This window comes from Polypterus senegalus, chromosome 11 (genome assembly GCF_016835505.1).
Source record: "Polypterus senegalus isolate Bchr_013 chromosome 11, ASM1683550v1, whole genome shotgun sequence".
Taxonomy (NCBI): Eukaryota; Metazoa; Chordata; class Cladistia; order Polypteriformes; family Polypteridae; genus Polypterus; species Polypterus senegalus.
Window position 1 is genome coordinate 99,283,350 of NC_053164.1, and position 18,846 is coordinate 99,302,195.

An 18,846-nucleotide genomic window follows, 5' to 3' on the forward strand; every position below is an offset into this window, starting at 1 on the left:
TATTGACAGACAAAAAAAATAATTTTATTTATTTATTTCATTTCACTGGTGTCTTATGGGATAGTAGGGTATTGTATACAGATATATAATACTGAGTATTTGTCTGTCCTTGTATATACTGTATATTCGTTTCACTCTCAGTATATTTGCACTTGATTTTACATCTCTGATTTGCGTTGCCTGTTATTTCGTTGCTGGGGGGATAAAGGACTATTTGAAAGGAGTAAGGCTTGTTATTATTTTTATTTTATTTTAATTATTTTTATTTTAGTTTTTTTCATTTTTATTACTATTTAATTTAATATTGTTTGTTTGTATCAGTATACTGCTGCTGGATTATGTGAATTTCCCCTTGGGATTAATAAAGTGTCTGTCTGTCTGTCTGTCTTCTGTAGAATCCTCAGGTTCGCCAAGTCAATAGTCTTGGTTGTGTAGCTGCCGGTGTGGATAAAGGGGTTGGCTGTTACAATGTGCATGTTCTCCGTTTTAGCCTGCATATGCTGGGTTAATGTCAAATTTCTGTTAATGCCATTTCCTTTGGATAGCCATGTTTCAGCCATTTCTGTGGCACTTTTTTTATTAGCCTTGAATTTTACTAGCACTGGATCCTATTTAAATGTGTGTCCTGTCGAATTTGTGTAAAACAGAGACTCTGGGTGTATTGCTATGTTCCTGTATACATGTGGCAAGTGTTTTTGATGTTTGTCACATGTTTACAGCCAGGCTTAAATTACATGGCATGCTGTAAACTGCATTCTGTGTCTGTATTGCCAATTACGTACTTTTAACATTAAAAAGGACTATAATCAGAGTGTTTGTAGGCTTGTGTGCTATTTAGATGCAGGAACTGAACAGGATATGTGCTGTATATTTGATACCCTGTGATGATAAGAAAGTATGTGTCAGGTGGGATGAGGAGTCACATTGGAGTCAATTGTTGGTTGGGGCCTCTGGCGTCTCCTGTGTAAGCATTGTCTGATGAATGTCTTTGGGTAGCCATTTGATGCAGACTTATTCTTTTTAGTCTCCATGGTATTACAATGTGTGCAAACTCTTCTGAATAGAGTCTTAGTACAGCTCTGTTTAAGAGATGATGGGTGATTGCTAGAATAGTGAAATATTTTGTCTACATAACATTCCTTACAGTAAATACCTGTAATCAGGGTAGCGTTGTTACCTCTTTCAATGGATGTCAATATATGTATATGTGTGAGTGTCTGTGTATAATTACAAATGTACATTAACACAATCAGTTAATTGGTATTGGCAATTAAACGCCGCTTAAATGTAAGTATATCTGCACTTATAGGTTTTAATCATTATTTGGACTACAGGTTTTTTTTACTGTTTAAATTACACCTTTACTTGTTTTATAAAGGTGTTTTTTTCCTTCAGTGTGTCAGCTAGACATTCGTTTTTCTTGAAGTGTAATAATAAATACGGATTACCATTTTAATAATGCGGTACTTGTTTCTTACCAAAACCTGTTTACTGTATGACACACATTAACAAATAATAATCACAGTACAAATCTTTTTTAAAAAAAAAAAAAAGTTGCAAATATGTCTTCTTGATAAACAGCTTATGAACATTTGATACAAGGCTAACATGCTTAATAGCTTTATAAGTAAAATACACATTTTTCTTTTAAGCTAAGAAGACTATTGTTAACTAAGCAGCAATTTAAAATTTGTCTTTTTTTTTTCCAATTGAAAATGTAATCAGCATTTTAAACCAGCTCTCTGTCCAAGCTCAAACAGTTTTCGTTTTAATTTAACGGACAACATACAAAGGTTTGAATTCATTAAAGCAACTTTTGTTGCCATTTGTCTAGTTGCATGGAATGACTTGTTTGATTCCTTTTTCCTGATTTATCACTACACTTTCTATAACATAAAGGCTAATATTCCAGTCGTGTCTTGAAGCTTGTTTTACAAGAGATCAACTTACTTTGTTTACACCACAGAAAGTTTTCTGCAGAAAAAAACAAAAAGATGCACTGCCTCAATTACCATTAATATCGTGCCTGAAGGAACACTGCAGCTAAACTGCTGTACAGCCTAGAAAAGCAGGGGCTGTAAAGACAGGCTTGTGTAATCGGCCAAATTACCAATCGCTGGTAGTCTTTTTAGTAAAAAAAAAATCGGCTGATTTATATAGGCGGCTGAACGATCCGTGCATCTCCAGACTATTTATCCCTCATGTCTCCCATCTTTTGGCATAGGATAGCACACAAAACAAGGCTGTAAGAACACAAACCTCTTCTTTTTCAAATAAAGTGTGCAAAAATAAATCTATGAAAAAAGTTTAATAACACTTGCTTTAATATACTGCATTAGGGGGAGATGATACAATTCTTTTCTATTTTTGCATGTGCAGTTTTAAGGACGTTCATCCTTTTGATTCACTACATTGTTACAAACTCAACAACACATGAGGTATACCCAGGCCATGGAAAAGTAATGTTGCAGTGGATGTGGATCTCTTCAATTGTACATTTAATTCAATGTTACATGCTTGACTCACTTATTGTGTTAATCTGGTTATCTGTTCTAATATGGTGGTGTTGCGCTTGAAAGAATATGTAACTTTTTTTTTGTAATAGATAAGTAAAACCCAATGAATTTGTGCCCAATTTGAAAATTAAAATAACAGAATACTCAGCTGTTTTTGATGCATTCACATATATATTCCTTGAATTGCTTATACTAGTGTTTGTAAATTTATTTCCTTTTTTTTCTTTTCCCAAAAATGAAAAGAAAGCTGAAATATTCACCAGAGAATTTTATAGCAAGTAGCACATGCCTAAGCTATATGAGTTTTGTAATAAATGCAATTTTAAGATTAGTACAGTCACAATAGGCTTAAGGTGGTGTACAGCAGCTGGTTTGAGTGTTTTCAGTTGTTGGGTTTTATGTTGTGATCAAGAGGTTGTTTTTTGTTTTTTTTTTTTCTTTCACCCTTAACAGGAGAATCGGGAAGGATTTAAGTAACACATTTGCCAAACTGGAAAAGCTTACTATACGTAAGTGTCTTGTTTCTATTTTTTATAATTTATATTGAATTGATTTGTGTTGTTAATATGTTGTGAATCATCTTCTCTTATTTACTTTTAATTGCTGTTTTGTGTTTTCTGGGAGAGTGGACCATTTCAGGTCATACATTCCATTTTATAGAAATTGTGATAGTTAATTTCATAGTTTATTATGCTAATGCATATTGAAATGTTTCCTAGGCCTCATCAGATTTAAATGTACATTAAATTAACACTTCTAGCACAGTTGATTTCACAAATATTCATTATCCTTGTGCTGTCGTATAATTAAAGAGAAGGATTATTAATTACAATGAAGTGCACCGAAATACATGCATGTAATGAGTTGGTCATCATGCATTTAAGTATATTCCATATTGGGGAAAGTAGGTGACTTTCACCAACGAATTGAGACGTCAAGAATGAGAACAGTGCAGTCTGTGTGCCTCCAGATGTTTTCCCCCCCACTGCAAGCAAGAATTCTTAGAGATGAAAGTTGTACATTAATACATAGACTTAATGTAAATTAATTCAGCAGTAATTGCTCTTGTTGCTGTCTTTACAGCACTTCCTGGGTGTTTGTTTTAAACCAAATTTATTTCTGTCATCTTGTCTAATATTTCTCTTTTTGTGGTGACTGGTTGCAGGCACATTTCCTAATTGTGTTGAAAATCTTTAACTACTGTTTATGTTTTGTATACTGTCAAGTACAGTTGTTGCTGCATTTCTCATAAAAAGTATGCATTTGCACAAATCTAGGACAGTGTCTGTTGAATATTTTCATGTTCAACTATGCTGTCAAACTTTACATTTAATATTAAAATACTAATATTACAATATTTTAGTATGTAAGTTGTGGCTGTCAATTAGGCAAAAAATAAGGGTAGAATTTTCAATTTAAAAATAAGAAAATATTTGAATGTATTCTTATTTCGGTTAAGAGATGTTACATGTATGTTTGTCTTTGTTTTTTTTTTTTTGTTTTTTTAATTTAATATTATGGTAATGGCTGCCGCACGGCCCACAGCAAGAAAAAACACCCACAGCAAAAACTAAAAACACAGCAGTACTTGGGCAACTGTTATTGTAATATAAGAAACATCAGCACCCTGTTAAAGGGAAGCATCAGCTCTGCCATCTTGTTTACAGTCCACTGCTGACGGCTAGACACACAAGTTTAAACTGCTCAGCCTGTTTGGCACGTTTATGGCTCACTGTCCTGACAAGGATCAAGACTCATATGGGCTAGTCAAGTTCGTAAGACCACGACAGAGTGAGAACAGCTAATAAAGTAAAAGAGCAGGCAAGAGGCAGGTAGAAGGTGAATTATTTCATTATAGTGGAGGTGTCCAGTGGGTAACTACAGGTTACAGTTAATTTTTTTTTTTAAAAAAAAGGGCAGAAAATGACACCTGTGGACTCGCCAAGAAGTGCACAATCATCAAAGCAAACCCTTAGTCATTTACACATCTCGTTTTCTTTTGGTGGGAAAATCATTGAGCATGCATAATGAACTATGAAATTTGTCAGCTACTTTAGGTTCCTGAAAATTGATTTTCAATGCATCCTTTCAAAAAATAGAATTGATGTGAAAAGATTGATAAAAATCAGTATATTGATTTAATTTAGTGGCTCTACTTGCAATAATTTGGAAATTTGAAATTGTGCTGGAAAGTCAGCATGGGGTAGTGTAATAATTTATCATGTCTTGCAAGACACAAGCATGGTTTAAAATTACTGGACATAACTCTCTCTACTTTAGTGACAAACGTACAAACATTTGACGTCTGCTATATGTTCAGTATTCTCCTTTTTTGGTGGTGTTCCCTGTTTATGACTTTTGATGTAAGCTAATTGCATTACAGGTTATTCAAATGAATGTTCCTTGCTGATTGAAAAGCAGCATTAATATTTTTATATAAGGGTTTCAGTTTTGAGTAAATATCATACCAAGTTTAGGAGTGACTTAATTCAGGTAAAGATCCTAAACTGGGTTCTATAGTGCACTAAAATTCAGCTTTTTCCATCAAAGGCATGTACTCTTTCCTTGTTAAGACATCATGACACAGTAGAATTTCTCAATTGTTTTTGTTAAATTAGGCTTCCTTTTCACAATATTAAGACTTGTTGTGCCATAGATGGCTGTCAAATGTGTTTACAAGCTATAAATGCTAAAGTGTTAATGGTGTCTTTTCTCATTATTTGCCGTACCCGTATATATACTCGTACTTGTGTTTTAGTCAGTACATTACTTTCTCTGAAGCCTTTTCACACTTTCCTCTTTCTTTTGACAGTTGCCAAACGGAAGTCTTTGTTTGATGACAAAGCCATCGAAATAGAGGAGCTGACTTACATAATTAAGCAGGTTAGTAAAGACACAGCATAACCTTTTAAATTCAGGGCAAAAAATAAATGTGTCATCATATTGAATTAAAGTTTTGCTGTATTATTTACATGAAAACTTTGTGTTCCTTTTGTTAGTTTGTGTTATTTTTTATTTTAATCTTAACCTGTGTATAGCACTGAGCCAAACTATTGTAGAATATAGTACAGCACAAAATATATAGAAGTGAATAATACAGTTGCCCCTGCAAATTCGCAGATTTGACATTCACAGTTTTGGTTATTTGTGAGTTGGTCCTGAACAGTTAAATGGGAATATTTTTGGAGCTTGCCAAAAAATTACTGGAACTCGCAGCCAAAAATATTTACTGAATATATACTGAAAATGATGTTTATTACATAAAATCTTAATATTTAAATGTTAGTGTTATTTACTATTTGTTACTGTAAATGCATATTATAATTTTGTTTAAAAATCTGTAGCAGCTACCTTATGGCTTCACTGTTCCCTTAGTTATTTAGTTGGTGCACACACTCTCTCTCCCTACTGGAAACCCACATAGTTCTCCAGCCATTCTTCTCGGCTCTTCTCTCAAGCACTCATTCACTTCTCAATTTCACTTGTCCCAATTTCTTTGTCTTCTTTCTTACCTGTTTCTTTTTAACCCATGCAGCCAGTTACAGCTGATGCTGTGCACTTGCCATTTCCGCAAATGGCAATCCAACTCATTAAACAATTGATATATTAAACCGAGAAAATATCCCACGATGGCACACCCCAACACAGTTAGGGGGACAAAGTATTACCTATGATTTTTTTACATTTCTGAGGATCTTCTGCCAATTACCTTACCCTTGTGGATGTGAAAGGCTTACCTGTATATCTGAATTTGGACTTTTTTGTCTTGCATTAACAATCCAGGATTAAATGTACCATATTAAAATTCAAGTTTATTGTGTGTATACAGGACAGGCTACCATAGTCTAGTGACATAATGCAGACAGACCTTGGACTGGGGCAAAGGTTAATTTTCTAACGCAACAATGGCCCTAAGCACAAGGAAAGACAACACAAGAGTGGTTTAGGGAGACCTGTGGGTTTGTCATTGAGTGGCCTAACTAGAGCCAGACAATACCCAGTTCAGCATCTCTAGAGACACTGTACCTGTCCACTGATTGTCTCCATCTAGCCTGACAGATCTTGACAGGACCTGCAGAGATGAATGGTAGAAAATCCCCAAATCCAGGTTTATAAAGCTTGTTGCATTCTATCCATGAAGACTTCAGGCTTTAATTGCTTCCAAAAGAACTTTGACTGAGTACTGAATAAAGACTCTGAATACTTGTGTCAATGTGATATTTCTCTTTTTTTAATACATACATACAATTTTGAGATGTTAAGTGTTGCTTGATGTTAGAAAAAAACTAAGTGATTTTGAACATTAAGATGTAACATAAAAAAATGTGAAAAATGATGGAATCTGAATACTTCCTGAATGTATTTTATATATTGCTATTATAAAAGAAAAGCACCTTCACCTCCCTCTTCCAAAGCTGACCCAGACTTGAATATATGATAAGTAATTTTTCTCATCTTTCTAGCTCTTTCACAGTGCAAAGAATGATTACTTGCTCTCTAGCTGTCGTCTTATCTAGGGAGTATACACCCTAAAGGAATACCTTTTGAGAGCCAGAGAGGCTTTAGTTAAAGGCAGAATTCACTTGTCTCTCTCCAATGGATCTGCTAAATAAATAAATAGCCATTTGCAAAGTGATTGCTTCACAGTTATTTAAAAGAAATCCACTACAGCATCCACCTGACCGTTGCTATCTCTGTTCATTTCATTTTTACTTCATGTTCTGGCTTTGTCAAGCTTGTCTCACTTAGAACATTTTATTATTTGCACCACTTTCATAAATATTTCCATTCAACATCGCAGAGGATCCTTTACAAGTTAGAATGTCTTAAAGTCAACTGCCATATACAGTATCATACAACTAAAAATAATTGCCAGCTTGTTCAGGTTCCCTTTAAGTTAGTACACCACAACAATCTTTAAGGTGCTTTATTATGAAGAACTTCGCAAATATCTTGTAATAACAGTTCTTTTTAAGGTGGTTTTAAAATTTCATCTTAATTATTTACTGCCATATTTTTAATAGTAATATTATGTTTTACTTGCAGGACATTAACAGTCTGAACAAACAGATTGCTCAGCTGCAGGAATTTGTGAAAGCTCGGGGTAACCAGAATGGAAGACACTTACAAACACATTCCAATACAATTGTCGTTTCATTACAGGTACCTTTTCAGTTTTAGTTTTAACTGTTTTTGTAATTTGCTATTGTTGTTTAAAGTCTTTTTTTGGCAGGTAAGTGACATCCATTTCTATATAGTAGCTTCTGAAGATGACTCTTACCACTTCCCGTTTCCAGTCAAGCAATGTGGTATAATAGAAAGATCTGAATTTTGAAACCATAAATTGCAAGCTAGGTTTCTGCCTCTAGGCTACTGTGGAAGCAAATTACTTTGTGCTTTATTTATTTTAAAAAAAAAAAAGTGACCAGTTGTTCAATGTAGTTTTAGCTTGTAAAACACCCTTACATATTGTTGATTAATGACTGCAGTATCTACTGTAAAGTTTGTTTTCTTCCCACAATCCATGGGCTAAATGAGCATTCCAGACCGAACACTGGCGCTGTCTCAAAGACACAGAAAATTGGGATTACATCCCAACCCCGTCACTATCTTTGTGGAGCTCTCATGTTCTCCCTGTATGTGTGTATATGGGATTTCTCAAGGTAGTTCCGGTTTCTGACTAACATACATTCTTATGCTGATTGATACCCAGAGTCCATTACTACCAGGATGAACTGCCGTTGTCTTTTGCTGCATTTTTTGACACATTTCAAACTGCTGTAAATGTCACACGAATACTAAGCTCCCATTTTGACAATTTGGAAACAGTGCTACCCAAATTAAACAACTTGTGAGATAACATTGACATCCCACTTGATGTATGAATTGGTACCTCAATACTGTGTGACACTTGGGATGCAGCATTAAAGTAATTTGTTTTGGATCTTATCACTGTCATGCATGGGCAATCATTTTTGTGATTTTAGGACAAATATGGTATAACAAGTTTCCTGTAATATTTAATAAAACTCCTGCAAAAAATCTTGTAATTGAATTTAAACAGAAACCACTCCTTTATATAAAAAAATATATATTTCTTGTTTAAATGTAAGCATGCTTGAACATGAATACCAATACTCAAAGTACATCGAGAAAATGTAGCTAGAAGATGTGCAAATGGCAATAAAAACTGACCAGTATTGCCGAGTGAAAAAAGAAAACTGTGAGATCAGACATTTTGGAATTGTTTTTTACTAGCTTTTCATTCAGTTGGAAAGAAGGTGAACTAACTTACCTATGGTAAACGTGCCACAAGTTTAAACTACAGATCATTTTGATGTGACTTGTTTAATGCTCCTAATCAAACAAAACCGTGCTTTGGAGAGAATCAAGATTTCCTCCCTGCTAGAAGTAAAAAGGCATTCATCCGTTTGGTTTGTAGTTAGTATAAAGGCTTTGTGGAGATTGTGGGAACAGCTCTAGCTTTTAATCAGCCTTATAAAATGAACAAATTAATATATCAACCAGAAATAACATTTAAGTCTGTGTATTGAATGTGGAGTATTGCAGTATCAGTGTCTCTTTTTTCTTTAGAATGAGAGAACACTAAAACACTTTAGGTAAGATCTACTTGTTTCTGGAAGCAGCAATTCAACAGCAACCTTGCTTTTCTTTTAAAATGCTGACTTAAAGTTCAAGTTTAAGACAATGAAGTAGAAAGTTAAAATGTCACAAGTGGTAACTACAATTTTTCACAGCTTGTGAACACAGTATTAGAACAAAGTAATCAAATTGCACCAAAGTAATTGGTCCATTGCTTCTTGCGTAAGAATGTTTTTACCTTGCCACACTGTCTTCTACAGATAGTAGAGTGTGGGTTTGTGCCTGCAACCAACAGACATACAGGAAGCACAGTATGTTGAGATTTAGGCATTTATTGTTATTCCCCTCCCATCTCTCATTAGTACAGTTGGAATGAAAAATAATTTTATTAGAAGACACTGAGGCATACAGTACTGTTAAAGTAGATGATACCATAATATTGAATGTATGTTAGCTGTCAAGGATTTTTTTCCCTTTGATACTGTGACATTAAACAGTCGCATCAACGTATTACTAGGTTTCATGTGGTTTTGAAATATGACATTCATATATAAAAATTCATGACCCATTAGTATAACACAATACTATGCTTTCAATTTTCCTTTTTCAGTCCAAATTGGCATCCATGTCAAATGATTTTAAGTCTGTACTTGAAGTCCGCACAGAGGTAAGATTCATTTTGTAATTTCCAAGATATTACTCCCACATAATTTCAATTTAAGGTCTGTTCTCTGTGGTAACTTTTTTGTTTTATTTTAGAATCTCAAGCAGCAGAGAAGTAGAAGAGAACATTTCTCCCAGCTACCAGTTTCAGGGTCACCTTTGCATGCTAATAATTTTGGTAAGCAAATTCCTTTTTTATTTTTTTAATCTGTTTACTGCTTTAATAACTTTCTTGTATTTTGCAGTATTTCGTGATTAAGTTGGCAGTGTCGTTATTTGTGAATTCTATGTAATAATCAACATAAAACCTAGAATTTATTTGTTTTGGTAAGGCCAGCAGCATATTACACAACTTTCCCTTGGAGTGTATGTCAGACTTAACTACTGAAGTTCCAGGATTTCATCACCTTAAGGATATTTGATCACATAGCTAGGAATCATAGGGGATGATGCTGCCTCATGATTTCTGTGGTAGAAATTAACATCGTAATTAAAGAAAGAAACGGGACAAATCAGTAATCAGGCAGGAGAAAAGCTGTTTGTTGTATCTTTCAATTACTCCTCAACAAAATCACTCTGTTACAGCATGTTTAGAATGATCAGAGAAACCAAAGAATAGAGGGTTAATTTTATGAAGTATTGAAATTACATACATTGTAATATATCAGTGCGTAAATTTTACTGTGGTTGGTTTACACCCAAATGACTTTTATTTTATGTAAGTCTGTTATTATATTCTGTTTATTCTTCCACACTTCACAGTGCAGTTTCACATTTCCAGATTATTGTTAGCTCCCGCTTTTTGACATGAGTTTGACAAATGATGTGCTTCCTGTCCACACTGCTGGCTATACAGGTGTTTTCCATATTTGGTTAATCTAGCTGTACTGCAGTCTTCATCCATCTTTTTCCAATTTCCATTTTGATGATACAAACATGAGACATTGAACCGGCAAACCTGTCTTCTTTTTTTCTGTTCCAAAACACTTGTTTTACTTTTTCCTGGCAGCCAAATGTTATATGTAAAAATTCCAACTGCCAGTATGACTTAAGCCAAAATCAAACCACTTTGATTTTTCCATCTGTCATCAAAGATATTACTTTGATTGCATCACTAGAGAATTTGCACTACATGAATGATGCATGTGATCATGTGCTGTACTTGGCCTGCTATGATCCTTCTTCCTGAAACACTTGAGGTGTCAGATATAAACACTGGATTTAAAATGTACATGATATGTAAATTAGAGCATCTTGTGCATAGTACAGTTCCAAAAAAAAAAGGTATTTCGTAGCCAATTATTCATAAAGTGTCCTGTCGATTGGACACCACCATATTTCAAAGTTGTTTGTGTACTTTGCAATAAAGTCAATCAGAAGCAATAATGGTGTCTTTACATACCCCAAGGGTATTTTCTTTCAAATAAATTTCAGGTTTCTATGTTGTTTGCACTATTTTGTTCATAAAATATGATTTATACACTGTGAAGAAAGCACAGAAACAACTTTTAAGGGTTGGGCGTTCCATCCCCATATACTTAAAGCACTGATTCCAAATAACAAACGGTCAGTCATGAAGTACATCGAAAGAGACAACTAGTATAGTGAAGCACGGACATTTTATGAGGTGGGAACGGAAATGGGAATACTGGGAAAGGAAGCGCTGAGGATCTTGGGATGGAGTGACATCATCATTGCAGGACCGGAGGGAATATAGGAACCCGGAAGCGGCTCGTACTTCTGGCTAGGGTTTTGGAGACTAATTCACTGCAGTGTTTTCTCGTCTTTCCTGTTGAAATAAAGAGAGAGCGATAAAGTTAGTGCACTGTCGCCGTCCCCAGCCTTGTGGTTTCGCACTGATCGTCGGATCATTTAGCTGCCCCCTAATCGGTCATGTGTGACAACATGTATGCTGAGGCAAGCAGCATGTCACAGCTTAGTGAATCTATACTTTTATCAAAGGTCCCACCTGCATTTAGCCACATACAGTGAAAGGCTCATTACCATCATTGTCATTGGATACCTGCGGTTCAGAGCATTCCGGTGAGGTATAGTTGTCTATAAGTGGTCATTCACGCTACATGTCAAAAAAGTGCATAAAAGGCATCAAATAAACTGGGTTTGCACCGGGTCGTTTTTATACACTGTTGCACACATTGCTTGTTTGAGAGTGCACTGGTAATGCTGGGATGATATGCAACAAGACTTGAAGCTTACACTAGGTTAAATATCTTCTTCCAAGAAAAGAAAACATACAGTTGAGAAAGTCCTAGCAAATTTACAGAATGCTAGTGATCTAGAATATGAAGACCCCAAGTCATACTTTTGACTCTGTTGAGCACAATGAGTTTGCAGAAGGACTTGAAGCTACTCTTGATATGTAGGCATTGCTAGTATAACTTTGAAGTGTTATGGCATGCAGTTCTGCAGTTCAAGCTTGATGGGTTCAATTACCATACCTGGATGCTGTCTGCTGCATGTTGACTTTATGTTCACTTTCTGAGCAGTGCTCTCAAACTAGAGTACCAGCATTGTTTCTTAGCTTACCAATGAGTATTGTTATGGTGGACCTGTGCATCTTGAAGTTTCAAATGGAGTCCCCCACTTCAATCAAATGTCACTGTGTCACAAGCACATAAGGAAAATATATATATAATATTATAACTACAATTACAATACTTGTTTTGAGAGATTAAGTGCAAGACACTAAATGTTTCCAGAAAGGTGACACCTTGTGCTAAAACCTATAACTACTATGCAATATGAAATTTAAACTTGGTTCTGTGGTTAATAAATTGGTTGGGACACACAAGATAATTGATTCCAGTGATCAGATATTAAGATGTTTTTTTTCTTATGTACTCTAAAATCCAGTATTTTGGAGAGAAATTGCTCAAGTGGCAAATTTCTGCTTTATTTTTTCGATATTGGTGTAAACAAGTTTTTATACATGTAAACACTATTTTAAAATTTGGAGTGTTTCACTCACTTCTGATAAGCCATTTGCAGCTCTTTTATTTAATAAGCAGAATAATAGACATTCATTTTTGGATATTTTATTTAGGCGCATTAATGCCAAAATCCTTTAAGGCGCATAATAGGTTAAGATTAGATATCAAAGGCTGTGTTGACATTACCAGGGTGAATCAACTTAAATACATTTTTATTATTATTTATTTATTTATTTATTTATTTATTTATTTTGCCATAATGTGGCACAGATCTGATGTTTTCAGAACTGTCTGAATATAGAAAGCTGATATTTTCAAATCAGATTTGAGTCATTTTCATATCTGGTCTTAGATTGGGTAAATATATCTGATTTGTGGTCATGAATGAGATATATATATTATATAATTTATTAGCTTCTACCACATTCATTCTGCAGATTTAATAACATGAATCATCTCACAATTGTTATTGGTGACGCAGATGACAGATGCACATGCGTGTCATTTCGGAGGACAGGTGCATTCACATTTTAGTTTAATACAGGTCACTTTTACTTATGATAGGCAAATCCGATCTGAGCAAAAAATTGTAATTGAGCAATGAGGCTTGTAATGTGAATGTAGCCTTAGTCTTTGTGTGTGTTTTTCCTTGTGCTTTTTGTTGCATTCAGATTTTCTTCACATTGATTTTTATAATTAATACTTTATTAATAATACTGTCCATACTTTCCCAACCTAACAAGATTTAGACCAAACTAAGTAATCTATTAAAATTACATTTCAGACTCTTTAATTGTTTAATCACTCATACATTGTATCATGCTTCAGTTTTACATCCAAATTGCTTTTGACTGCTGTTTTGCTTTATTATGAAAAATGTGAGGTTAGGACTAAAGATTTACCTGACGCTTTCTATATTTTCCCATATAGGCAACTCTGTTCTGATGCAGGATGAATCTCGACGATCAGGTGATGTTTCTATAAACATGGACTCCAAAGTTAGTCAACAGTTGCAGCTTATAGACGAACAGGTTAGTAATGTAACATCTTTGTCACTCATTTCGTATTGGATCATTAACCAGATTTTTGTCTATTGCAGTTATACTTGAGTTATGTATGTTATAATGACAGGCAAAGCAAATGTTATGTTACAAAACAAATAAGTTAAGCTGCTTGCTTTGGCTCTAAGAATGAAAAGGTTTTGGAATTGCATTTCCATTAACTTTAACTTTTTACTCTTCACAGTCTTTTGAGCATTAATATGTAATATGGAAAAGTAATAAAAGTACAAAAAATTCCACAAAATCGTGTAATTTTGGTCCTTGTTTTATTCATTTGAATTAATACATATTCTTTTTTATCAGTTTTCTTTTTGCCTCAAATTACTTGAGGTAAATGATCACATTTCTATATTTATTTTTTTTGCAGTTTACAGTAACAGTATATCCAGAGTTTATTATATTTAATTGGCAGACAGTTTTATTCAATGTAGCTTAGAAATCCAAATTGTACATTGAAAGACAATCATGGGAGATTCCATACAAACAAAAAATGTATGTAGTTTTTTCCCTAAAAATACAAAAGCATTAGTTTGCTTCTTCCTCCTATAGTGGAGATGGATTTGAAACCGCAAAGTCAGAAATGTTTGTGATTATAATCATGCATTGTAAAATGCTTTATTATGATGTAATGTTTTTAAGTTATTAATGTATGCTGCTGTTAATGTTGAGACTGATAATTTAATTTGTTAAAAAAATGTATTACTAAAATTATTTTATTACTATTATATTTTTATTGTAATGAAGATTTACTTAAACAGTGGCATATACTGTAGCAGCAAACATCTTGATTTCAAATTATGTTTGTAATTTATGTTTCATTTAGGATTGTATTTCTGCTGCCAAGAACTCAAATCCTGAAACATTTTTATGGCAGTTGTAATGGTATCTTAATTGGTTATCTTGTAATTTCATTAAAACATTGTATTTGATGTTTAGACACATGTTGTAGCCACATTTTCATAGCTTTGAATTTATTTGTGGTATTTTATTTTCGTCATATCTCAACCTTTTCGTTGTTTCAATTCTGGTGTGTTTCCTTTTAGGACTCGTACATTCAAAGCAGAGCTGACACCATGCAAAACATAGAGTCAACCATTGTGGAGCTCGGGTCTATATTCCAGCAGCTTGCTCATATGGTTAAAGAGCAAGAGGAGACTGTTCAAAGGTAGGGTTTAAGTGATTTGAATCGGGCTTGGATGATACTTTCTATTCTGCAGGAAGGCTTGACTTGGTGCTAAACAAGTGACAAAGGATTTCAGTATAAGCAGCCTGTTAAACTGCATGTCAGGTAAAAGGTTTCATATCAGTTTGAATTCAACCCATGTATAATCTAATTGTTGAATTCAGTTTGTTTGAGGTTCATGTTACAGCACTTTTAGAGTGTTTGCATACAAAATATCTGATGCACATTGAGAGACTGTTAAGATTTGAATTTAGTATTCTCACAGTAAATAATTGGTTTGTGAAGCGCTTCAGTAGCTAGACCTTGAGTCACAGTTGCCTTGCATCTTCTGGGACCAGAGGGTTAATTTCACTATTTGTCTGGACCATTTTGCATTCTCTTCATACAACTACATAGCTTCACATTTTGTGTCACTTCAAGTTGTGCATGCTTCCTTATTTGGTCACTAAAAAATGACCACTTTGCTAAAGTGTTAACTCTAGTATGTTTGTTCATCGCTCCATTACGGTCTTACTTGCATCTTAAGAAGCATTCCCAAGTACTTAAAATTGAAATAAATTTTAATCAGGGCTTTGCCCGAGTTCATAGTCGTCTTCCTTTAAAACAGCAAACACATTTTTCATTTTGTGTTTTCACAGGATTGATGCCAATGTGGAGGATGCTCAACTGAATGTGGAAGCGGCTCACTCTGAAATCCTTAAGTACTTTCAGTCAGTTACCTCAAATCGCTGGCTAATGGTGAAGATCTTCTTCATTCTCATCATTTTCTTCATTGTCTTTGTAGTCTTTCTGGCTTAAGCAAGGTATAACATTCACACAGGAGGCCAGTGTCCCACTGCACTCACAGCTGTGCCTTACTGCAGTGATACCAACATGTGAAATGCACATTTTATTGGCAAGTTCCATTTTTGTGAGGATTCTTGGTAAATATTTTGCTTTTCATGTGCACAGTGGAGCAGTGTCTAAATTTAGCACTTGACTGTTTTTAGAGAAATACAGTACCACCAAGACACTGCCTGAAGAAACCGTGGTGTCATTCTTACAGGAATCCTTCAAAGTGAGGCCCAAACATGAGCCAATTAAAACTGAATTTCCAAGCTGCTATTGTACAGTATGGGTATAGTCCTGGGAGGAGTCTAAAGCAGTATGTTCAGGTCCTCCATTTCCCTGCACACCAGTCTGTTCACTTGGTGCACTTTCTGTCCCTTCTTGAAACTACATTATTAAAGAACGCTAGCAAGTGTACGTAAATCTGTGAAGTTAAATCTTAACCTGTGAAGAGACAGGAAGAGTGGGGGAAAAAACTGGTTTTAAAACGCAACTTCTTTCAGCGACGTGGATCAGTATTTACTCAATGAAAAAGAGAAGTCGGCACAAGAAAATGGCTTCAGACAACACTTTGACCTGGCAGTCCACTGCTCCTCCACGTTTATTCCGGAGTAAATGAATTGGGCTCTTTTTTTCTGATTTGGGTGGAATGGTGAAATTTTCCATTTCAGCATCCGGCACAGTGCTTGGACTGTTTTTGCAGTTATATTTATTACTTTGTATCACTTCACATTTATTTTGGAAGTTTTGTATTGTTGCTTTGGAAGATGCTGAGATTCATTGTTTGATTTGGACTACTAGAAAAATTGGACATGGGGTGAAAGCAAGCAAGTGTCCTCTTCAGTCTTCTTCTGTTCCCTGTTTCTAATGTATTTAATTAACTAGCCTTTCAAAATGGGAATAAAGAACATGTAACTTATGTGCAATATATATATTCAGAGAGAGAGAGAGAGAGAGAAATGTTTTGACATATGCATACATTTCTGTCAGAATCATTTTGATTTCTGCATTTTTCTACTTTCTTAAAACAAAATGAAAAAATGCCAGTTTACTACTTTTTTGATAAAATTAGTGATGGACATTAAAATATAAAGAAACATTCCACCACTTCATCCTTTTGACTGGAAAGGGGTTAAGTTAGAAATGAATGAACTTGAGTAGATCTGGTCTTTGTTTTGATTTTGTTTTTATTGTAATTATATAGAATATTTTTAATTTGCGTACCACTTGGGGGGGTTGGGGGTTGGGTTATGAATTAAATGACCATGTTAACTAAATTTGATCACTCAATGTACAGCTAAATTGAAAGACCATTTCTGTTTATTTTTCTTCAATGTCTATCTTTTTTTTTTTGTCCTGAAGTTCTTGCCAATTGTTTTTTTTTGTTTTTTTTTCTTTCAATCAAGTTAATGATTTAACCACAAGAACATATCTTACTTGGTATCTACTGACATTTTCTGAGTGGGTGTCTCCTAGATGCCAAGGCTGATTCTCCAATTGATTTTTCAAGGAATACTTCTCCATTTCTCAGATACACAGGTGCCGATTTCTTTCCTACATGATTTTGTTTTCCTTTGCAGTTACAATAAACTATACAAGAGTCACCAAAATAAGGAAGAAAGTGGACAAATCTTTGGTTAACAGTTTTTTTTACTCACTAATTCTTTCAGTAAGCCCTAATTTGACCCCCTTTTTTTTTTTTTTTTTCTTTCATGGTGACAGTCCATTGATAGTTTGAAATGTTAAATTTGAATCTTCTATCATTTATATAAGATTTTATGAGGTTTGTACATATGTCTTCCTTGGTGAACACATCTGTTGAAAAAAGAAAAAAAACTGCATTGTATATAATGTGTATATATGTCTGTATAGAAAAAGAAAGCCCGCAGCTTGCTTTCTTTTACCAAATGGAGCTGAAATGTGTTCCACTCTTTGATTGCCTCAGAAATGGACTTCTGCATTAACTGTGATTAGATAAGTGCACCTCTCTGTGTGACCTGCAGGTGGCAGTCCGGCCACAGCTGGGATGAAACCTGATTGGCGTTCACTTTTTGTATTGTTGTAGAGCATATGCTTGACCAAAAAAAGACAGACAGATTACTGTAACAGTGTATACAGTTGTGCATTTTGTATATTAATAAATATAATATACAAGTCAAGTTATTGTGATGGATAAATTAAGTAACGATCTTATAGTCCTCATTTTGTTTTAATGTTCTCATAAAAAAGTATACTATGTAGGGACAGTATTGTCATTTCAGTGAGGCTATAAAATAATTATCAAAGACCTAATAGTTGAAAGCTGGTTTATAGCTATTGCCACTTTCCTCCACAGAAATGTATCATATTTAATAACTTCAAACCCTTAAAGAAATGTTCTATCCCAAGCTTTTTTCTTTCTTAAATGTTATTTGCCCATTTTGATTTCTAGTGATGGCTGAATAATTTTAAACTCGTATCCTCATGCAGAACGGAGCTAACAAAGTTTATGCTTTAATGGAAGTGGGGAGTGACCCATGCTGAACAACAGCAAACAGTATGAAAACCTCCATGGAAAAAAAGTCCAGTTAGTCATGTTGCATAATCCATGTTCGGTCATCAAGTCATATACTCAAAGCAAGCAAAAATTAATGCATTTTTTGCATAAATATTGTTAAGTTGATTCCTCTGGTTAAGCAAAAGTAACTCTCAATAGAAAGCCATTTTACACAGGGTTACACTTTTGAATTGAAGACAGGACTCTTGGCCAGTGTAGCGGGAGGGAGTGGCGGCGCGGCGGCTCATTAATGCAGAAACTTTGTTGCCTCTTTGTATTGCATGAAAACATGAGTTATATTTTTTTCTTGACCATTATTATAGGTAAGTACATTTTTGGGTGAATGATTTCTTTAAGCCGAGTATATTTCTTCCATCATGCATTTTACCAGGTATGAAGGGGGAGATTGGCCTTTATTTGCGGATTCCTAATTTGCCTCGTTTTGCTTCCTTTGGTCTCTCTGGCTGTTATTTCATCAGTCTGCTGTTATTTTAACACACTTGTT

At 34.5% G+C, this 18,846-nt stretch overlaps 1 protein-coding gene across 3 annotated transcripts in view; it reads left to right on the top strand.

The window, feature by feature from the left end:
* The window catches only part of stx5a (syntaxin 5A), a 32,735-nt gene extending 15,626 nt beyond the window's left edge, over positions 1 to 17,109 (top strand). For all 3 annotated transcript variants that reach the window (XM_039769355.1, XM_039769356.1, XM_039769357.1), the window contains exons 4-11: positions 2,970 to 3,025; positions 5,329 to 5,399; positions 7,563 to 7,679; positions 9,730 to 9,786; positions 9,879 to 9,960; positions 13,664 to 13,764; positions 14,838 to 14,959; positions 15,616 to 17,109. In XM_039769355.1, the coding sequence (XP_039625289.1) occupies positions 2,970 to 3,025; positions 5,329 to 5,399; positions 7,563 to 7,679; positions 9,730 to 9,786; positions 9,879 to 9,960; positions 13,664 to 13,764; positions 14,838 to 14,959; positions 15,616 to 15,775 (766 nt within the window). In that variant the 3' untranslated portion in view covers positions 15,776 to 17,109. The remainder of the gene's footprint in view (positions 1 to 2,969; positions 3,026 to 5,328; positions 5,400 to 7,562; positions 7,680 to 9,729; positions 9,787 to 9,878; positions 9,961 to 13,663; positions 13,765 to 14,837; positions 14,960 to 15,615) is intronic.
* Positions 17,110 to 18,846: the final 1,737 nt, after the last annotated feature.